The sequence below is a fragment of the Euleptes europaea genome, chromosome 3 (assembly GCF_029931775.1).
Source record: "Euleptes europaea isolate rEulEur1 chromosome 3, rEulEur1.hap1, whole genome shotgun sequence".
Taxonomy (NCBI): domain Eukaryota; kingdom Metazoa; phylum Chordata; class Lepidosauria; order Squamata; family Sphaerodactylidae; genus Euleptes; species Euleptes europaea.
This window is the reverse complement of record NC_079314.1, coordinates 4855252-4877961: the sequence shown is the minus strand read 5'-3', so window position 1 is coordinate 4877961 and position 22710 is coordinate 4855252. Positions and strand designations below refer to the sequence as shown.

Here is a 22710-nt window from a genome sequence, read left to right as displayed (position 1 = left end):
ATTTCCATGAGAACTTCTCCAGTGGATTGTGTCCATGAAATCCAACTTTAAAGAAAGAGGGCTATGTTACTTGCACTCTGCAGAGGTACACAAAAGCTGCCTCTTGATTTTATTTTGTCTTCATAGTGGGCATTTCTTCTTGAAGAGCGGCTGGAAAAGCCAGGCTTGCTTAAAAGCATTACATGTGCTCTCCACCTATAGCCCCCTTGCTATCTTGAAATGAGGTGGGAAAGTATATATGGTTAGGAAGCAATAAGGATGGTCTAACTCCCAGGCTGGTGTGTTTTCCCCCTTCCTTTATATATATATAAATATATATATAAATGTATATGAAACTGTTTGGCTTTTTGTTTAATGTCCTTTTTCTTCTTCAAAAAAGTGTGGATTTGGGATCATTAGCTCATTTGGTTTCTTCCTCTTCCCATTACAAGAGGGTTAAATTTTTACAAAAAGATCTTCCCTTCAAATTAAAATGTTGGCACACTCATTGTTATGGGGAAGTATATTCAAATTTTTATTTTAACCTTTTTCAAACACTTTGAAATGAAGCCATTGTGTGTTTTTGTTTTCATAGCTCAGAAGCCGAAGGGAAATTCCCAGATCTTTGTGCATGTTTTAATTTTCATTGAGGTTTTGGGGAGAGGGGGGGTATTTGAAGAGAGATGCAGATCTCAGACCTAGATAAGCTTCCACCTTCCCACTTCAATTTATCACCAATCTAAAGGGGGGGCGTTGGGTAGGGTAATTTTTAAAGGGCATTTTGGGGGAAGTTATGGGGAAGTCCATTAATGTCCTTCTAAACTTCAGATTTCCCACCTTACACCAAATATGACAGCTCTGCAAATAAAAGGAAGCAAAAATTATACCCTACTCCTTTTAGTATTAAAACAAAAACCAGTTTTTTCTTTCCCTCTTTCCCCTGCTGGTACCAGTTTGAACATCATCACAGTTCAAAAACAAAATATAGTACTATAAAATAATTTTGTACTGTATTTATTGTGTATAACAATTTTTTAAAAGAATTATGTACATTTAGTACTTCTGTGTAAATTAAATTGCTCTTCTTTTTAAAAACGGTACAGGAATTAGTTTGGTGCTTTTTTTAAATAAAAAAAAAGCATGAAAGAGGGGTGGGATTTACTGTAAGGAATTGGTACAGACACCACCTGCCTGAGGTGAGGTGGCACCAGAGTGGGATGCAGACAGAAGAAGAAGAAGAGTTGGTTTTTATATGCCAACTTTCTCTGTGTGGAGGCAGGCAAAGGCAAACCACCTCCGAATGTCTGTGGCCTTGAAAACCCTATGGGGTTGCCATAAGTAAGCTGGAACTTGATGGTGCTTTCCCCCACCAATGGGAATTTTGGAGATTCCTATTCAACAGCTCAACAACCAGTGCTAAGATTACAAAACCATGGATTACAACAAAAAGGTGGGGGTATTTCCACATCCCTGTTGTCCTTTTTGACAAAATACAGAGAAAAGTGTCTCAAGAACTTTTTTAAGGCCATGGTCACCTGTACGGTAGAAAACCGTCTCTCCAAAGACAGCCAATTACCACTTACATTTTGCTTTCTGTAAGCAAAAATGCATCCCAGGAAACAACAGCCCAAGAAATCTGTGCTTTTTCCATTGGGGTAGTTTTCTAGCCCAAACCCATTAAATATCCCATAAGTCATTAAGAAAACTGATCCAGGGAACCACTTTAAGTGCCCTGGAGATGTGCAGCCCTTCATGCTTACCTGAAGACCTTTCTTGACAACCTGGAAAATCTTTATCCCACAATAGAGGGAGAGAGATTTGTAGGGTGAAACAAATAACCCAACTATCAAAAGTATTAGGGATTATTGATTTTAGATGTTTTCAAGCATTTTTCTTTTAAAATTCCTGAAAGTTTGTTAGTTGTCCAGTATCTTAGGTTCAAACACAGTGTTTTCTGCCACCACAAACAAAAACAGGTTTGTCTGCCTGAAGATACTCTGGAATTCGACTTGGGGTAGAAATTATACCCCAAATGTAATATGTGTAAGTCATCAGTAATAATGCGTCTCTTCAGTTATGCAAATGGTTTTTTTTTATACCAGCCCTTTGTTGATCTCTTGCTCTGAATTGTTTGTGGCTGTTTAATTACAAAAGATTGCAGAAGGCCCCGAGCAAAGCTATTTATCCCTGCCAGTAGGAGGAGGCCCCTTTTCTGCCTAGGGTGCAGAACAAGAGCAGTTCAACTCACTCTGATTCTTCTGACCAAGGGCTGAGTGGCTAACAGAGGAGGACCAAGCCTTCCCACTGGGGGCTGGGGGCTGGGGCTGGGGAGAGATACAGGAGAGGCAGCTGGCCATGGGCCTGTCTGTGAAGAAAAAAAGAACCTCACTAGGTGATCTTAGGCAGCCACTATAGCTCAAGCCCACCGTCATTTGTGTCACATGGCGCTCATATTGCTGACGTTACAGGTTGGTTGTAGAGATTATTTCTGTATTCAACACTAAACAACAAAATAGCGATTTGTTCAATAGACCAGGGCCAACGCCTGGGCCCAGTCCAACCCCAGAAGAGCCCATGTGGCTTTTACTGGCTGCCCATGTGTCTCCACCCCGTGTCCAAACCAGGTAACAGAAAAAGAGGAAGAAATGTGTGGGTGGGGGCAGCACCAGTATAGATGGGGGAAGGGGGGGATACAGCTAATTGAAATGACACTTTGGAGGAAAGGGCTGTTTGTTTGAAACCTTTCTACCCTGTGTTCTGTGTGGTATCTTTGGTACCTGAAGCATCTAACCAGAAGGCCACTTTGCAAACACAAGGATCTACTTGGTCCACCCATAACCTGGCTGGCAACTGTAGTGTTGGGCTCTGAGTTCTAGTCTCCTGCTTCCGCACACTCCGTCCTTACGTGGTAGATGTCAAAACTGATGAGCAGAAAATCCTGTTTGCTTTTGAGCTGCTATTTCTGCAAAAATACTGGAGCTGATTTTTATTTCTTCTTTTCCACTTCAGTGGAGCCACATCTGCCCGTAACAGTGAAACGTGAAATTAGCATTCACCTATAAAATAACTATATAGTAGGGAAAACACGCCTCAAGCCATGTGGGTTGGCAGAATCTGTACAAACTAGCTTTTCTGTTCAGTCGTCATTTAGCAGAATCTCTAAGGGTGTAATGATCCCACACACACAACACACCAGTTTTCCACCGGACCTGGGGACAGTACTGGTTCAAAGTATTTTAATGCCTCAAGCAAAATATAGCTATTGCCGCCTCCTGCATAACTACCAACCAGGTAGTGCTTAGGTGGCCTGGCTGGAGAGCAACTGTGGAGAAACCTTTCGGGAACTTTACCTTTTTTTCACACTTCATTAACACATGCAATTATTTCTTTCTTTAACAGCAGGTGGTGACATAGCTTGCTGTAAGGAACATTCCAGTCCAAGAAATGACAACCTTTGTGGGGGACCTCTTAGCAGAGAAGGGAGCCTCCTTCCAGCAGCTATGCGAGAGCTGCTTTTTCCATTAGTGGCTCCCATGCAGATGGGAGAATGTCAAAATGACCCAACCAAAAAGGGGGATGCCTTGGACTTCCTTGTGCAAATTTTCCACGTGGCTTTTGCCCATCATACCCGTTACATGATAGTTATTCCTGGACAAGCAATTTCTACAGGCTGGGACAATAAAGAATATCACAAAGGGCTTGAGTTCTAGCTACATGCTCAAACATCCTGACCACCAGTTGATGCTATGCCTGACCTCCCCAACACCCATGTCCAGGATACCTCTGTATTACCACCTTTATCCCTCCTTTCAATTCCCTTCCCTATCTGCCTTTTCATAACCCCTATAAAGCACAAAATATATCCATCATGCTTCCTCTCCAGTATTAAACTTCCAGTCACAAGCTTCTTGGGGACAGAGAGATTCGATGCCCTTCAAGCCACCCTGCAGCTTCCAAAACCAGAGATTGCCACAGTTGCAGCCTCTGCTTTGACTCAGCTCCCTTTGCGGCACCCTTGTCTTTAGCAGGTGCTGCAAAGGAGAGGAGAAGACTGAGAGGGGACATGATAACCATCTTGAAGTACTTGAAGGGCCATCATAGAGAGACTGGTGCGGAGTTGTTTTCTGTTGCCCCAAAAGGTCGGACCAGAACCAACAGGTTGAAATTAAATCAAAAGAATTTCCGGAAGAACTTTCTGACAGTTAGAGAGGTTCCTCCGTGCAACAGGCTTCCTCGGGAGGTGGTAGGCTTCCCTTCTTTGGAGGTTTTTAAGCAGAGGCTAGATGGCCATCAGACAGCAATGCTTATTCTGTGAACTCAGGCAGGTCATGAGAGAGAGGGCAGTGCTTGGCCCCTTTTCCTCTTTGTGGGGCCGGCGGGCGAGCGGAGCATGATCGAACTAATGAAGAATTTGCCCATCTCATTGAACCGCTCCTCAGGGAGCCTACGTGTTCGAGAGCGTCTTCCCATCAATGAGGGGTCTGCTCATTCAGGTACCAGAGACAGAGAGTACTCAAGTGGACCCAGCCATGCCTGGCCCACCAAGGTGGCTAAAAAGGCTCAACTATCAACCATCAGGAGGCCCAGATATTCACACCCTTCCTCCGATGAGGATGAGAGGGAAGAAGGGGAATTTTCCTCAGGGGAAGATGAAGGGGAGGGATCACAAGGCCAAGATCAGAAATCTCACCTCTTCATTGGGGAGGATTACCAGTCATTACTAACAAAAGTCATGGCAGCCCTGGATCTCCATGAAGATGAAAAGACAGGCGGTCAAAAGCAAAGCTAAGTTCCGTGGCACCAAGGAGTTCTTTGCCAAAGACCCAATCCCTTGCAGTACATTTTCCAGAATATTTAGATGATCTTTTTTAAAAATTAGTTTTATTGAAGTAAGCAAAATGTTTTATTGAATATACCAAAATATACAGAGAAACATAGTACACAAAAAAGAAAGTGAAGAGGAAGAAAAAGTGAAATATAAAACAGTATAGAAACTGACTTTCAACTCATACAGAACAGAATGTTATATATATTATTTCTTTTGTGAATATGGGAAGAACAATGAACAAAGGTTGCCTGAGGATAGATTGCCCTAATTTGGTGGGGTTCATCTTTCCCTGCCATAGTTGAACAACTGTTGTATCGTTGTCCAACTAACTTATTTAGATCTAGTTGAAAATCTATACAAGGTGATAGGATTGTGTTGGCTATGCCTACTGCAGTTTGGTCTGAGATCAAAATGAACCCAAGGAGTCTCTCATGTAGGCATGTATTCCCACCATTTTGTTCCACAAATCTTCCTCCTAGTTACAGTTTTTCTTTGCCAGAATAGTTAGCTTTTACAACAATATCTTTCCTCAAAATCTGACCGCTCAAATTTATTATGTCATTTTGTGTTCTTGCAGATGTATACTTGGCATTGTCTGCTCCAATTTCCAAGTGCCTTTTAAAGATTTCATCCCCTGCCTCAACAAGAAACTCATGTTCTGTGAGTTTCTGGTCTTACCGCAAACAGCAATGTCATGTATATAATGGTTGAAATTATGGAGTACAGGTTTTGTTGATTTTCCTCTACAACTCTTGCATATCTCTTATTGAGTTGCTGGTCTGTTGACACCTTCTTCTGGTTCATGACAGACAGGTGGTTAAAAGCATCCTCGTGTGAACCCTGGTGCATTATCTTGCAGCTTCATTGAAGTCTTTATACTTGATATGTGCTTTGATAAAAATGCAGCCTGAATGCTTCTTACTACTGGCTGGGGAAATTAAGCACAATAACAACATGCAGTCCCTATCAAGACAGCAGAGGATGCTAACTAGGGTTGCTAGCTCCGGGTTGGGAAATATCTGGAGAACTGGGGGGGGGGGGGACAGAGCCTGAGGAGGGTGGGGGAGACTCCTTAAAGGTAGAGAAAAGGTAAAGGTGCGAGCACTGGGTCATTACTGAACCATGGGGTGATGTTACATCCTGACATTTACTATGCAGACGATGTTTACGGGGTGGTTTGCCTTTGCCTTTCCCAGTCTACACTTTAGCCCAGCAAACGGTACCGTACTCATTTTACCGACCTTGGAAGGCTGAGTCAACCTTGAGCTGGCTACCTGAAAGTGACTTCTGTTGGGATCGAACTCAGGTAGCAAGCAGAGCTTTTGACTGCAGTGCTGCAGCTTACCACGCTGCACCACGGGGCTCATCAAAGGTAGAGAAAATCAGGGTATAAAAACCAGCTGTTCTTCTTCTAATAATAATTTAGCTAGTGTCAAGAAATTGGGTTCCTAAAATGCAGTTTCCTGTTCTTTCAAACAAGGGTTCAGGCTTTAGGCCGAGCTGAAATGAAAAAGTTTCTAGCTTGAAACCCAGCAAGCTGTGGTCATTTACGCATGGGAATTTTACCTGAGGTTCATTGCTGCCTGGACCTACACTTTCCAGCTGGGAATCTCTGCACCAGCAGCCTCCATGCTCAAATCAAGTCCAGCCCGTTTAAATGCTGCTTTGTAATTGGCTTACTTGTAGTGCTTACTGTGAGAGAAGATTCCCCCACAAAACCCAATTGCCGCATAAAAAAAGCATTTTAAGAACAAAAACCAAAAATCTGAGCAATCTGAAAGGTAGGTGGTGTGTGTGTGTGTGTGTGAAGAAATCCAAGCCTTGTTTTTAAAAAGCTTTTCTTTTGCTCAGAAAGAGCTCCAAGGAAGCAGGAAGTATTTGAATCTCCCGCCTGTTTACATGCTGCTTTGTGATTGGCTGTGAGAGAAAGCAGCTTCTTGTGGCTCGTACTTTGCCTTCTACTCGGAGATTTCAGCCGGGCTGAGCTCAGGGGAGCGTGAAGAGTTGGGTTAACAGAGGAATTAGAAGTTCCGGACATTGTGATGGCTGGCAGAGAGGTCACTTCTAATGGACGGAAAACTCATGCGGAACTCCAAGGAATAATTGAGTCAGACAGGGGGTGAATGTGAGGCCAAATACCCATGCATAAATGATCTGTGACTTCTAGAAACCCAGATAAGAGAATCAGGTGGGGGAAGTGTACCATTTTCCTTAATCATTCCCAAGGACTAGAAACTGCGAAAATACATTCCATCTAAATAGCAAAATGAAATCATGGTGGGAGAAGAGCCTTTGTAGATGGAGGCTGGACTTAGCTGCAGAAGGGTCCTGTCCCATTGACATATCCCCCTCAGGTCACATGCTTAGCAACAGACCTCCATAATTAATTGACATAGTCAGCAATGCATCCGATTGGCTAATTAAGACCAGGCTAATTTCATGAACCAAATGCAACCTCTGTCCACAATTTATGGAAGAAATCAGCATGTTGTACACCACATCTCCAGTAACGATCTTGTAAATTGATAAATGCTCCAATCTGTAGGATGTTAAATTCCTTTGTATCTCTGTCTTGCCTGGATTACCAGCAGACAATCTGGGTAGGATTTTGTCAACAATCTGTACGTTTGGTATTTGTGGGTGAATTAAACTGCTCCTAAAGTTAGGACCATAGGGTAACGTCACATCATGACATTTATTAGGCACACTATGGTCATTTATGCTTGGAAAAGAGCCACGTGTTCCAGCCTGAAGTGGCCCGCTATGTTTTTGGAGTTATTCATTATGAATCCTCTCTTTAGCACTCACCGTGCAGCCGGCATTCACCTGCGTCACTTTTCTCAGGAGCCCTTTTAGTGCGACTCTTTTTTTTCTTTTTTTGCTTCGGCCCCACTGCGATGCTTCATTGTGAATAATTCAGCCATGGGATTATGTGGTGACGCACCTGTACCATCCATTGTTGTCTTCCGCCCCTCCCTTTCCTTGCCGAGCCAGACATCATCCATTTCCCTCCCCTCCTCACTTCCTTTGGAACACCGTTTTCCGGTCTGCGGGTTGTAGAAAAGCCAGTTATTGTGGACTACTGTTTTGCTCTAGAAAACATTCCTGTTTTTCCTTGCACAGTTTAATGGATAGGAGAACTCTTTTTCCCAGCGGCACATCATAATTGCTGCTTGCATTTGTTAGGTTTAAAAAAAAAAAAAAACGTCACTGCATTGATATAACGGCACTGCAAAACAGTGAAGCATTGATAAATAATATCACCCAACCTGCCATACTACTTTAGTGATATATCACTGGATAATTACTTTTTTTGGGGGGAAAGAGACATATAGACCACCTTTTGATTGCCTCCACGCAGCATGAACATGTTATTCGCGGGGATTAGCAGGGTGGAGCAACACATGAATGTCCTGAAGGAGGAGAAAGGGGCAGGGCTTTGAAGCCCTCACCTCAGTGGCAGAATGACTGCGGGAGGGCTACAAAGGAGTTAGTCCAACCCATTTGTGGCAGAGTACTGCATGTCAGGCTTTAGAAGCATAACTCCCACTTTCTCCTTTTTAAACGGGACTGTGAATAGACATTTTAAAGGTTGGATTTAAAAAATCAGAGTTGAGCGAGTGTCAACATCAACCATGCATAAATGACCTATGTTTATGGGGTGGTTTGCCATTGCCCTCCCCAGTCGTCTACACTTCAGTAATGACCCAGTAAACCTTTACCTTTAAAGTTAGGACAGAACTCAGTCTGGCTTTTTTTTTTTTTTTTTAAGTGTAAAAGAAATCTTGCTTGGCAAATATAGGGTTGAGCGCTTCTTGGAAGGAATTTACTACAGGGAATTCTTGCTTGAATTTTACGGACAGATTCCACGGGCAGCCCTTGTATAACACAACGTGAGGTGGAAGACCTGGAGTACGTCTAAGCTGGTCTACTTGGAGATGGTCTACATACAGATGGGCTTACTCCCAGGGAAGTGTCTTTAGGATTACAGCCAAAGATGGCAGGGGTGTCAAACTCAATTGTTACGAGGGCCGGATATGACATAAATGTCGCTTGGTCGGGCCAGGCTATGCCTTGCCAGCCCAGATCAAGAGTGGGGGTGGGGTGGGGTGGATGCCTTGGCTGGCTCACGGGCCGGATAAGAGCTCTCAAGGGGGTGGATCCAGCCCACAAGCTTTAAGTTTGACACCCCAGCTCAGGGACTTCAAACTACTGGGAAAGCAATAGCAGCAATTTTGCAGGGGCAGGAAACAGTCACAAAACTGTATCTTCGATCTCCAAGTAGAATGTATTGTAGAGAAAGAATTAGAGATTATAGCTATTTTTCCAGACTGCTCCATTTTATTCTCATTTCAGCAATTTGGTTTTCTGGATTCAGATATTTCATATCACGGTGTCTGCGTTGTTCATGGAGTGGGGTCGCCTCTTCTGAATCAGGGGAAGGTAATGAGTTCCATCCACTGAAAGGCAGAAGTGGGGGGGGGGGAAATGAAGTTCACCTAGTTTTGTTTGGATTGCGCCTTAATTAATAGTGACTACATAGTCAATTGCAGCTTTCTCTTTCCTCTCCCCACCCCCAGACCTTTTAAGAAGTAATGTAAAGGAGGTGTAATTTCATACAGGACTAATGGTAAATAATACAAGGGGACCTCACCCTCTCCCCACTGTGGGAAAACGCATCAAAAGAGTGGGTGAAAGCCAGTCTAACTTGATTTGTGCTGTGTTGGTACACCAACAGGCCTCTCATTGGGGAATTAGCTGTTAGAATTTATCAATTTCCCTTTCCCTTACCTCCTTTTGAGTCATATAGATCTGTCCATCGCTGTTTGAGTCTTGGCTTTTGCACCGCTCTGTTGTAATAAAGGACAGCAGAAATTTACCGTGCTAGGAAGCCTAGGGTTGCCAATTCCAGGTTGGGAAATTCCTGGAGATTGTGTGGGTGCAGCCTAGGAAGGGTGGGGTTTGAGGAGGGAAGGGACTTCAGTGGGGTATAATACAGTCCACCCTCCAAAGCAGCCATTTTCTCCAGGGGAACTAATCTCTGTTCTGGTGATTAGCCATAATTCCAGGAGGTCTCCAAGACTCTACCTAAATTTAAAGCCCCATGAATAGATTAATGCAGGATCTAGCTAGTGGAAGGCAGACCAAGGGTTCTTCCTTGCTTCATTGGGTGCCCTTGGGCAACTCTTGGCCTAACCTACCTTACAGGGTTGTTGTGAGGGTAAAAGTAAAACAACCCCTACACACACTGTCCTTAGTTCCTTGGAGGGAGGGAAAAATACAACTGTTATTAATGGTGACACTAATAATAAAACAGCGGAGATGTCTCTTACGAAAGATGGCTTCCAGATGCACCATGAGGGAAACAAAATCGTCAAAGTCTGTCTGAAGCCAGGGGTTGCCGTATATTTGCACAAGGGCGACAGTTGTCTGGTTGTTCAAGTGGAACCCTGAGTAAGAGCAGATGCACCAGCATGAGCAAGACAGTTACGTTTCCCAACTGCCTAGTGGTAGCAGGCAATTGCCCGCCAACTCATTGGACTGCCCACCCCGCCTCAATTGGACAGCGGGCGGAAGTAGGCCAGCTGAGGGGGAGGGCAGTGATCCACGTGTGCACCTCCATCACTTCCCGGTTTACCCCAGAAACACCGGTGATGCTTTAGCACTCCCCCCCCCAAACTCTATGGTTTCCATAGATTTTTGGAGGAATGCGCTAGAATGTCCCATGCATTGCCAGCACTTCCGCCTCCCAGCCCTGACCCAATGAAGTCATCAGCCCCCCCCCCCCAGTTCATCTCTAATGGATGGAAAACTCATGTATAACTCCAAGGAACAACCGAGTCAGACATGAATGAAAGTACCCAGACATAAACGACCAAAGTCAAACAAAGAGGGATTCTACAGATCACTATGCATTTCTGAAAAGGAAACCTATTTTCTCCCCCACCCCCCTTGATCCCAGTCATTGTTTCTGGCTATAAGGACAAGAAATTTGTGATTTATTTTATTGACAAGGAAGATTCTCAGGAATTTTGAAATAAAAAGTTCATGAGAGGGAGGACAGGAAGAGATGAGTTAGTACTCGGCTCTTGTGGCCCTTTCGTACATGCCCAGGGTTTTGCCAATAGCCACTTTGGGGTCAGGAAGGAATTTTCCTCCAGGCCAAACTGGCCTGGGATCCTGGAGGTTTTTTGCCTTCCTCTAGGCATAGAGCAAGCATCACTGGGGGAGTGGAGGGGTAGTTGTGAATTTCCTGTGTTGTGTAGGGGGTTGGACTGGATGACCGTTGAGGTCCCTTCCAGCTCTATGTTCCTAAAATACACATAGAGCTCTATGTTCCTAAAATACGCATTGCGCAGTAATGTTTATTAGAGCAGCAGTCCCAGAAGATGCTATTAAGCTGGAGAAGATGCTATTAAACTGGGCCCCTAGAGGACCTGTTGCCAACAGATAAGCTTTTGGCATCTAATCTGTCCTGGCATCTTGCCTCGGAGAGTACAGAATGCAAAGACAGGGTGCTTCCAAATTGAGACTTCAGCAAGCAAACAGCACATTGAACTCTGATTCCACACTGGCCATTCTAGTTCCCATGTTAGCCATAGCTAGAAGTGTGAGACAACTGCTGTGGAACAAATGCTGTGGAGCAAAACCAGCCAGCACTAAAACCCTGTGCTAAAATGCACTTCTTCAAGTGAAGTAATTTTTGCCCCATTTTCTGTTGAACGCAAGTTGTAACCTTCACTGGGGAAAAGAAGTCTGCAAGAGCCAGAAATTGAGGTCAAAAAATTGCTGGCCTAGATGGACTAATGGTCTGATCCCTACATTCAAAAATTTCAAAAGCAAGTTTTGTTGGGTCCCTACAAAACGTTTTTTTAAAACTCCACAATCAGGAAAGTTATCTCCTTTGCTTTCCCAGTTTCTTTTAACCTGCTGCATCCAGAGCCAGCCGCATTTCGTTGAAGTTCATGGTGCCAGACCTGTCTGTGTCATATGCAATGAAGAGACCCTGTGGAATTAAAAGGGGGAAAGGTTAACATCTGAGGACCTGTTATACACACAAGAACTGGTGTCAGGCATAGTATGTGGACCAAGGTTAATACTTTGCCATGTCCTTTGCATGCCAAACTTGCCAGAACAGAAAACTAAAGGCACAAGTAAACTGAACCTCAACAGAAGTGACTCTCTTTTCGCTTCAGAGGATGTAGTGGTAGCCACAGGCAGAGACAGCTTTAAAAGGGGGTTAGACAGATTCATAGAGGAGAGGTCTATCAGTGGCTACCAGCCATGGCGACTAAAGGGAACCTCCATATACAGAGGCAGCCAACCTCTGAATCCCAGTGTCAGGAGGCAACATCAGGGGAAGGCCTCTATGTTGGCCCTCCCTCCAGAGTGACTGCTTGGCCACTATGTGAGGCAGGATGCTGGTCTAGATGGACCACTGGTCTGATCCAGCAGGGCTCTTCTTATGTTCGTATCAGGGGAAGGCCTTGGCCTCTATGCCCTGTCGTTGGACCTCCAGAGTATCTGATTGACCACTATGTAAGGCAGGATGCTGGTCTAGATGGACTGCTGGTCTGATCCAGCAGGGCTCTTCTTATGTTCTTATGTTCTCAGAGGAAAACAGCTGCCTGTTTTCAGAGATGAAACTTCCCAATTAACATTGCATCTCATGATCATTCAACAAATTCATTTAATCATGATTTATATGCCCAGTTATCCATAACACACTATTACAGCGCAATCCTAAGAACATTTTTCTCGGAGTAAGCCCTATTCAATAACATGGAAATTACTTCTGTGTAGAGTACCCAGCTCGCTGGGGGTAAAGGGAAGATGACTGGGGCACTGGCAAACCACCCCGTAAACAAAGTCTGCCTAGGAAACGTTGGGATGTGACGTCACCCCATGGGTCAGGAATGACTTGGTGCTTGCACAGGGGACCTTTACCTTACCTTTAGAGTTGCTTAGGATTGCTTTCTTAGCTCATATATTTGCTGCTGCACTAGACTTCTCAGGTTCAGAGTGAGGTGTCCCACAGTTCAATATTGCACTGTAGAGCAGGATAAATGGTTTATCTCCCCGCCCCAACTTCACTCTGTGATTTCTCAGAGGTCCCCAAATTCTATAACTATAGTTTTCAAGACAAGAGAAATGTCAAAGGTTTTTTTCAAGAAAAGAGACACTTGAATGAATGTAAAAGAGAAGTAAATGTTTAAAACATCTGCTGTATTATATTTTTAAGCAGATGAAAATGCAAAGCAGGAGAAGGAAATGACAACCTGCAGGGGAAAGAAATTTGTAGAGAAACTTCCAGCGTTACAGTACGGTGCAATTTCTTCTTTCACCACATGATGGTAGAATTAGCCAAATGCATTTGGAATTCATAAACTATTGAAATTCACAGCTATCGTTTTGTTTGTTTCTTTGTTTAAATACTTATGCCCCACCTTTCCTCTTGGCTCAAGGAGGCGTACAAATAAGGAGGCTTACATTACAAGGAGGCTTACATTACACACGTGTGGAAAATATCACCCTTTAACAAAGCACGAGCACGAGCCAGACACCATTCACCTTTCAAACGAACAGGTGCAAATGTGCTAGCAAATCTCTGACTGTTAATTTTATCAGTCTTGCAAGAACAGGAGGAAAGGAGAAAGAGAGGAGTAGACCACATCAGGCCACACTCCTCCCCCAACAATGTAGCCCTGAACTAGGCGTAAATTCAGGGCCAGGGGCTTACAGTCCTCGGCTTCCCCACTTCTCCCAGTGACAGTATTTTCCCACACCTTGTCTCTCATCCCCTTGGTTTCTGTGCCTGCTGCACTCACCTCCCATTTCTTTATCTGAGTCCAGAGTTGCATAAATTCAGCCAGCGCCAGCCTGCCTGTTCCATTTTTCTGATACATAATCAAGGAGCTCAAATAGGGTGTGGCTTGTATTTATTGTATTGTATTATGCCCTTACCTGGATGGCCCAGGCTAGCCTGTTCTCATCAGATCTCAGAAGCTAAGCAGGGTCAGCCCTGGTTCGTATTTAGATGGGAGACCACCAAGGAATACCAGGGTTGCTGTGCAGAGGAAGGCACTGGCAAACCACCTCCGTTAGTCTCTTGCCATGAAAACCCCAAAAAGGGGTCACCATAAGTCAGCTGCGACTTGAAGGCACTTTACACACACACACACACACACACACACTGTATTGTATTAAATTTCTACCACACCCTCTGCCGCCAAGGCCGGGCCCAGAGCAGCTATAGTGGAGGATTCAAGGACAAGGGGAGCGGAAGATGGGTAAGAAAGCAGAGCTGAACATAAAACACTCAAGCTAGTAGGTTGGCCTTTTTGTTTTGACTGGCCATCCAATATACTTTTTGTTTTGACTGGCCTTTTTGTTTTGACTGGCCAACCAAAGTCAGAGAGTATGAAGGTCCTAGAAATGAAGTTACCAACCTCCAGGCAGGGCCTGGATATTTCCTAGAAGTAGAGATGATCTCTAGACTACACAGATCAGTCCCCCCTGGAGAAAATTGTAGCTTTGGTGGTGGACTCTAAGCCATTACATCCCTGCTGAGCTAGAGCCACTCCCCAAACTCCACACTCTCCAGGCTCCGTTCCCACTCCCCCCCCAATCAATCTCTAGGAATTTCCCAAGTTGGAGTTGGCGACCCTATGTGACAGGAGCCTGAGACAAATGGTCTGTCAGTAGGAACTACCAAGCACTTGAGGCTTTTACTTCAATATCCAAAGTACTTTCAAAAATGCTCTGGGGTTTGTTTTACTTAAAATTAAATTGAATAGCACCTGGTTTATTGAGCTTTATTGGGATTGATTTTGTTTGTTATTTACGTGATCGCTCCAATTTCAAATTACAAGCAAACTAGGCAAGGAAGAAAACAAAATTGCTTACTCTAATCCAATGGCAAACCACCCCGTAAACACAGTCCGCCTAGTAAATGTTGGGGTGTGACGTCACCCCATGGGCCAGTAATGACCCTTTGCCTTTATCTGATTTATAATAAAGATTTCTCTGCCCTGCCAGAAGACATCTCATGTGGATCATTTATTGTCTCTAATACTCATTATATGTAAACCTCATGCATTTTTCTTGGTTGCTTCCTTCCATGGGTTTCTGGGAGACAGGGCTTCTAAGAGCCATGGAATGGATCTGGACCTCCCTCTGACACGTACTATGTACTCTTTAGCTATTCCTTAGCAGAAGGATACACTGAAATCTTGGGTGATTTTCTGGCAGGCCTTCAAAGAAAAGCCATCAGTCTTCAGATGACTCACTGGAAAAAGAAAAAAAAACACAGAATCATAGAATCACAGAGTTGGAAGGGACAACCAGGGTCATCTAGTCCAACCCCCTGCACAATGCAGGAAATTCACAACTGTCTCCCCCCCGCACACACACACCCAGTGACCCCTACTCCATGCACAGAAGATGGCAAACAAACAAACAAACAAACAAAAACCCCTCTGGCCTGGAGGAAAATTGCTTCCTGACCCCTGACATGATAAGGAGGGAGGCTGTTGATATACTGAGCAGGTGAAAGAGTGGAAGAATTGGTCTATAGATTAGAGAGAGAGAGAAAGAATTCAAACTCTAGAATGCTGTTCTAAAATTGGGGGAAGTGGTGTCTAGAGGTTGCCGAAGGGTCCTCGTATGCGATTTACTAACCATTTTGTGGTATGACTCCCATGATTTCCACATCTCATTGAGCAACTCCTCAGCCACTCCCCTACACCAGCACTTGAATTATCCCTCTGAAACCTGCATCTCCACTAGGGTTACCAGCTCTGGGTTGTGTGTGTGGGGGTGAAACCTGAGGAGGGTGGGATCTGGGGGGGACTTCAGCGGGGTATAATGCCACAGAGTCCACCCTCCAAAGCAGCCATTTTCTCCACCCACCCTCTCTCACTCACATCAGGTAGCTCCAGGTGACATATTCTGCCATCCGGTCCTGCTGACTCCTCACTTCAAGGCCAAACCCCCAATCATGGACCCTCCCCAGGTGAAAGAGATCAGTGCACCTGGAGAAAATGGCCACTTTGGCAATTGGACTCTATGGCATTATACCCCATTTGAAGCCCCTCCCCTCCCCAGACCCGCCCCTCCACAGGCTTTACCCCCCAAATTTCCAGGTATATCCACAGGGCCTGTAAGACAGAGCTTTTCTACAATTGAGGGCAGCCGTGGAGATGTCGTCCACGTTGGCCTCCCAACTCCCCCCACCCCCCTTCTGTTGTTTGCATGAATTTTTTTTGTCTGCATCCGCCCTGTCGGCGGTTATTGTATTTTAGCTCCATCTGATAGTTTAGATTATGTTTTAAATGAAGAATTATGGTTCTAAATTTTTTAGAATTATTATGATTCGTATGTTGTACGTTGATTTTAATGTTGTTACTTGCCCTGAGCCTGGCTTTGGCTGGGGAGGGCGAGTCAGAAAGTGAAACAATAAATAAATAAATAAATAAATAAATAAATAAATAAGAAACCCGGAGCTGGCAAACATATCCCCTTAGGCCCTGGCTAGGTGGTTCGGTATCTAGTTGGCATCAGGAGGCACAGAGCCATGGCCAGGTCACTGAGCATCCTCAGCATCCGGGGGCGGGGGGGGGGGACACACAAGGTGAGGGTCTTGGCCCCACTGCCTCACAACACCCTATACTAGGGGTTCCCAGCATTTTTGAGCCTGCGGGCACATTTGGCATTCTGACACATCATGGTCGGCGCACTCACAAAATGGCTGCCACAAAACACCCGCCAAAGGAGGTGGAGCCAGCACAAAATGGCTGCTGCAGCTTACCTTCAGTCACACAGTGAAGATCCCAATACTGGATGGTAGCTGCTGCCAACGAAACATTTTAAAAAATCTGCACAGCCAATCAGAACCCTTGCTGTGCCAAAGTCCCACCTGGCACCGCCCACTTTCTACAAATACTTGTCGGGTGTCAGGAAAGGTGTCAATTGGGGACCACCTTGGGGATCTCTGCCCTATAAAGCCAAGAGAATGGGCAGCTTCCCATGTCAATGGGGCCCATAGAATGCACTGAATGTACCGATTTCCCACTAACAAAAGTTAAAACATTTGAAAGGAGATGACTCCCTTTCAGATTTAAATTCTATGAAAGAGCACCAAAGTGAGCTAAATAATAATAACAACAACAACAATAATAATAAGACTTGGTTTTTATACCCCACTTTTTCTCTGCCTTTAAGGAGTCTCAAAGCGGCTAATATTCGCCTTCCCTTCCTCTCCCCACAACAGACACCTTGTAAGGTAGGTGGGGCTGAGAGAGTTCGGAGAGAACTGTGACCGGCCCAAGGTCACCCAGCAGGTTTCATGTGGAGGAGTGGGGAATCGAACCGGGTTCTCCAGATTAGAGTCCACCGCTCTTAACCACTACACCCCACAGGCTCTCACAGGAGAGAAAGGGAAGGGAAAAGTAGTCAGTCAATAAGGAGACAACCTTAATGAATACTCACTGCTGGCCATAGCCTTGTTTAGAAGGTGCTGGAGTCCTGCAGAGCCTATGTGCTGATCCTAAAACAAACAGAAATCCAGGAAATCAGATGCCAGCCCACTTTTGGTAAGTGGGCCTATAGGTTGCTTCTGTTAGCCAGAGACAGTGGTTAATGCTCTAACCTTTCCTTCACCTTGACCCAGCTAGACTGCAGCCATATTGAGCCTGCCACATTTCTCAAAAAGGCCAAACAAGGCCTCTACCTCTCTCCTTGTTTCCCATCTTCATTGCCACGACTCAGGCTGGTGACGAGCACAGTGCAGTCCTGGTTGCCATGTTTTCTTATGTGACTGTGTTCTTGTTTATAAATGGAATGGGAGGGGAGACAAGCAACCAAAGGCATGACTGAAAAACCAACAGATGCATTCTTTCCGTGCACGCAAATAAACACTAACTTGTGTCTTCTCGTCAGTGATTGAAAAAAACCTTTCTTTCTTCAGGATTCTAAAAGAACGAGGGCACATTTATTTAGATATTGCTCATTGATATCTTGGCTTGCTTTCATGAAACTCAAAGCGGAGTCTCTAGGGTTTGTTGGAGGTGTCCCATCCAGGCGTTGACCAAATTCAGGTTGGCTTAACTTTGGAAAAGTTGCTGCGTCGTTGAACATGATCAGTTAAAAACCGAGAAGTTAATAGTACTATTGCATTACTTATTGGATGCCTTACGCTATCTGCTTACACTGTTTATATAGTGTGATCTGCCTTGAGCCTCAGCAAGACAGGCAGGCTATCAATAAAGTGAATAAATAAAAAGTTAATAACAAAATTAATTAACTGGGCCATTTATACTTTGTCTCTCCGCTCCCCCCACCCCCAAGAAAATCATAGCAAGCAGGGTCTTGTACACTGTTACCTGTCCTGTCTCCTCTAGGAATGTTTTTTCAAGTGTTTGGTCTAGTCCGGTCTTCGGCGGTACTATAACCTGAAAAGGAAAGAGTAGCTTAACACCTATGCATGCACTTTCTTAAGGTCTTGAAAGTACCTACTGCTTCCCTGTGAACATTAAGATTCTGAGCAGACAGCCCGGTTGTTTATTTTTCTTACATGTTTTGAGGCTAGTTCTCATGGAGGTGGTAATCCTATCTCTAGGCTATGTAGGGTTGCCAGGTCTCTCCTGGCAACCAGCAGGAGATTTAGGGAGGCGGGTTTGGGAGTGGCGATCAGTGTCACCTACTCAATGGCATCACTTCTGGTTTATGTGGAAGTGCCAGCTTCATACCAGGGGGATGCTCTAACACTTGCCAAAAAAAAAAGTTCTATGGTTTCCATTGAGTTTTTGGGCAGAGAGCAAGAGCACCCCCCCTGCAATTCCAGCGCTTCTGCATAAACCAGAAGTATGTCATCTAGCAGGGGACGCCAATTGCTCCTCTCCCTTCTGGCCTGTTTCTGCCCACTGACCAGCTGTGTCGGCGGGCAGCAGAACCAATTGGTGGGCGATTGCTTGCCATTACCAGGCAATTGGGAACCCTAAGGCTATGCCTTTTCAGATGGCAGGACAAACTATCTCAGAACATCCCAAAAAATTACACTAAATCAGAAGGAGGTGTTACCTGCAGTACCTTCTCATCGGCAGTGATTTCATCATCAATCTCCCTAGAATGCAAGTTAACATAGTCAAGGACCTTCTAAATTTGTAGATCTGACCACAAACCACTATTCCCTGTAACAAGCATGGAGATATCTACCCAGGGACACTGCATTCAGTTTAGCTTGATTGGCAAAAGCTTCACAACTGATAGAAAGATGTGCTCCTTTTGGTAGTACTTAATTAACTGACACACGATATGATATTGGTTGCTAGGCTAGATGGCTTTTCCAAAGGATTGATACAGGAGGTTAGGTTTATCACCCACCATTAGTCATGGCTGCTAAATGGAACATCCATGTATGGAGACAGTATACCACATAATAGCAGATGTTGGAGATCAACAAGAGGGGACAGCTGTTCCCTTCGTGCCCTGCTTGTGACCTTCCCAGAAGCATCTATCTGTACACAACTGGGAAGGAAATGTCAAGCTAGATAGGTCTTAGGTCTGGCAACGCTATTGTTCTTAGCAAATTAGAAAACTCAACAAATTGGTTTTCTGAAACTATAATCAGTTCCCCTGACTGCCCCAATAGAACAGATGGTACTTATAAGATCCGCCCTGACCTGGATGGCCCAGGCTAGCTTGATTTCGTCAGATCTCAGAAACTAAGCAGGGTCAGCCCTGGTTAGTACATGGTTGGGAGACCACTAAGGAAGTCCAGGGTCGCTACACAAAGGCAGGCAATGGCAAACCCCCTCTGAATGTCTCTTGCCTTAAAAACCCTTCTGGGTGGCCATAAGACAGCTGTGACTTGATGGCACTTAACACACACACACATACAAGATCTGACCTGGATGGCTCAGGCTAGCTCATCTTGTCAGTTCTTGGAAGCTAAGCAGGGTCAACCCTGGTTAGTACTTAGATGAGAGACTTCCGAAGAATTCCAGGGTTGCTATATAGAGGCAGGCAACAGCAAACCACCTCTGTTCGTCTCTTGCCTTGAAAACCCCACGGGATTGCCAAAAGTCAGCTGCGGCTTGATGGCACTTTCCACCACCACCACATGCAAGATCAGGGTACATTCCTGTGGACTAACTCAAACCCAAGCCCTAATCTGGATTGTTCAGAATTAGAAATACAAAACAACACATAGATCAGATGGTTCCATTCTCTTCCATTTCCCAAATTCATGAATTTGGATTCTAGCTGGAATAAACTGTGTATCCCATATTTCTTGGAACCTCTTTCCCCTATTAGATCTAGGGTTGGCTCAAGATTTTTTAGCTTAAGAGGTAAACAATTCTAGTGGAGCATCTATCCCCAGTAAAAATGCAATTAAATAATTGCAATTAGCCTAAGATGATTTGCCAAGAAGACCAAAATTGGCTCCCCCCATACTCTGTGTCATTTGATAGGGCTGGCCATAATCACAACTCTAGTCTCAAAACCACTAGGGCGTAGGTTTGCCAGCTGCGGGTTGGGAAATATCTGGTGATTTTGGGGGTGGAGTCTGAGGAGGTTTAGGGAGGGGAGGGGCTTCAGTGGCATATAATGCCATAGAGTCCACTTTCCAAAGCGACCATTTTCTCCAGGTGAACTGACCTCTGTCATCAGAAGATCTCCAGCCAGCACCTGGAGGTTGGCAACTCTACTAAAACTCTACTAAACTACTAAAACCTGAAACATGTTATAGATTAAAATGTGTTTCAACAAGAGAACTCACAAGAACTGATGAGCCTTTTCAGTGAAGATGCGAAGGGTGAAATCGGCTTCCTCCAGTGGGTTTTGGGTGCTAGGGATGATCAGGTAATCCCCAGGTGGCAGCTGAAGGTGTCCTGTGATATCCCTTGAATACCCAAAGAAAGGGCGGTAGACGGCTCTGAGACTGGGGAGCAGTGCCTTCCTTTGGGCTGTGCTCTTCACCTGTAGATACTGGAAGAACAGGCATGGCGCTGTCTTAGACTGAATCAGACCATCGGTCCATCAAGGTTGGTATTGTCTACTCAGAATGGCACCAGCTCTCCAAGGTTTCAGGTAGAGGTTGTTCACAACACCTTCTGCCTGGTCCTTTTTCACTGGAGATGCCAGGGATTGAACCTGGGACCTTCTGCCTGCCAAGCAGAAGCTCTTCCACTGAGCCACAGTCTATGAGGTTCTTCTTTCTGGGAAGATGTGCAATCACTCTGGACAACTCTACACTGCAAGATGGCCAACAACTGATTCCTCCGCCGTGAACTAGATATAGCTCCAGCAATACCAGCAGGGTCAGGGGAGGCTGTAGTGACGCCTGACTTTTGCAAAAGGTTCACAGATCGCTGATATCTTCCCATAATTCCCAATGATATGTTATCAGATCTTGGGAAAACTGAAGCTTTTGCCAAAATTAAAAAGCGCATTAAAGAGCTCGATTATAACAGCACTACTTTTCGTGCTCGTCGTGTCTGTTCATCCCAGTTCTTCGGAATACCCCCTCCACGTGGTCTGCCTGCCTATACATATTATCTAACAACTCCTCGTCTCTGTAGAGCTTTTTGCTTGGCTAGATTGAATGCTAACCCTTCTATGGTAATGCAGGGCAGAATTCTGAATATACCATACTCAGACAGGATTTGCCCTTGCTCTTCTGGCTCTATTGACTCATTAGCCCATGCCCTTTTGGAATGCCGCTTTTACGAGGAACTTCGATCACATTATATTTCCCCCCTTTTAATATACAAATCCAATGCCTCTGTGACTGACATAATGCCTTTTTTACTAAGTGATAGGGACCCCAAGGCTACATTGTCAGTGGCAAGATTTGTTTCAGTCCTTATATCCCTCCAACACTAGATATATGCTGCTCAAGATCAATTGATCAAGGAGCTTCTAAGGGATAAAAGGAAAGGATAATTCCCAATAGCTACTATTTATTTTTATTTATGCATTTATTTTTTAGATTTCTAGCCCACCCTTTAATCCCCAGCCAAGGCCAGGCTCAGGGTGGGTTACAACAGTTTAATCACCATAAATAGATAAAAACACTCAATCTCATAATTAAAAATATTAAAAACGATAACAATAAGTTAACATGTTGATGGCGTATCATCAGCAAACCAGTTGCTCGAAGATTCAGAGCAGTTCTATATAATAAAATGGGGGGGGAGGTGGGGGGGGCAGTGAAAGATGACATCCTGTGGCTGCTGTCAACCATAGGCCTCATGGAATACCTCTGTCATGCAGGCCCTGCGGAACTCTTTGAGGTCCTGCAGGGCCCTGAAGTTACCAGGGAGAGCATTCCACCAGGCTGGGGCAAGGGCTGAAAACGTCCTGGCCCGTGTTGAGGACAACCGCACACTCCTACGGCCAGGGACCACCAGCAGATTGGAATTTGCAGAACACAGTGTTCTATGGGGTATACCAGGAGAGGTGGTCCCGAAGGCATGAGGGTCCCAGACCGTGTAATGCTTTGAACGCCAAAACCAGCACCTTGAACTGAAGCTGCCCCAACCAAGCTAAAGGACCTCTGTCTTCATTGGATTCAATTTTGGTCACCTTTTCCTCAGCCATCCAGACACAGCATCCAAGCACCTGGCCAGTGTGTCCAGGACGGAGTCCAGATAGCCATCCATTAACAGATAGAGCTGGGTGTCATCAGCGTACTGGTGACAGCCCAGCCCGAAGCTCCTGACAAGCTGGGTGAGGGGGCACATAAAGATGCTGAACAACATCATGGTCGACCAGGCTGAAGGCTCCTGATAGATCTAACAGTATCAGCAACTCCAACCCACCTCGATCCAGCTGCCAGCAGAGATCATCTGTAAGGGTGACCCGAGCCATCTCTGTCCCACGACCAGGGTGGAGGCTGG

The 22710-nt window shown here is 45.0% G+C and overlaps 1 protein-coding gene across 1 annotated transcript in view; it reads right to left on the bottom strand.

Annotated features, from left to right (window-relative positions):
• Nucleotides 1-3845: 3845 nt before the first annotated feature.
• CAPN12 (calpain 12) overlaps nt 3846-22710 on the bottom strand; it is a 46260-nt gene continuing 27395 nt past the window's right edge. Inside the window, exons 12-21 of the mRNA XM_056845758.1 lie at nt 20589-20797; nt 18887-18929; nt 18190-18258; nt 17297-17354; nt 15031-15095; nt 13636-13704; nt 11735-11813; nt 10141-10257; nt 9599-9657; nt 3846-4010 (exon numbers count right to left, since the gene is read on the bottom strand). Coding sequence (XP_056701736.1) covers nt 3846-4010; nt 9599-9657; nt 10141-10257; nt 11735-11813; nt 13636-13704; nt 15031-15095; nt 17297-17354; nt 18190-18258; nt 18887-18929; nt 20589-20797 — 933 coding nt within the window. The remainder of the gene's footprint in view (nt 4011-9598; nt 9658-10140; nt 10258-11734; nt 11814-13635; nt 13705-15030; nt 15096-17296; nt 17355-18189; nt 18259-18886; nt 18930-20588; nt 20798-22710) is intronic.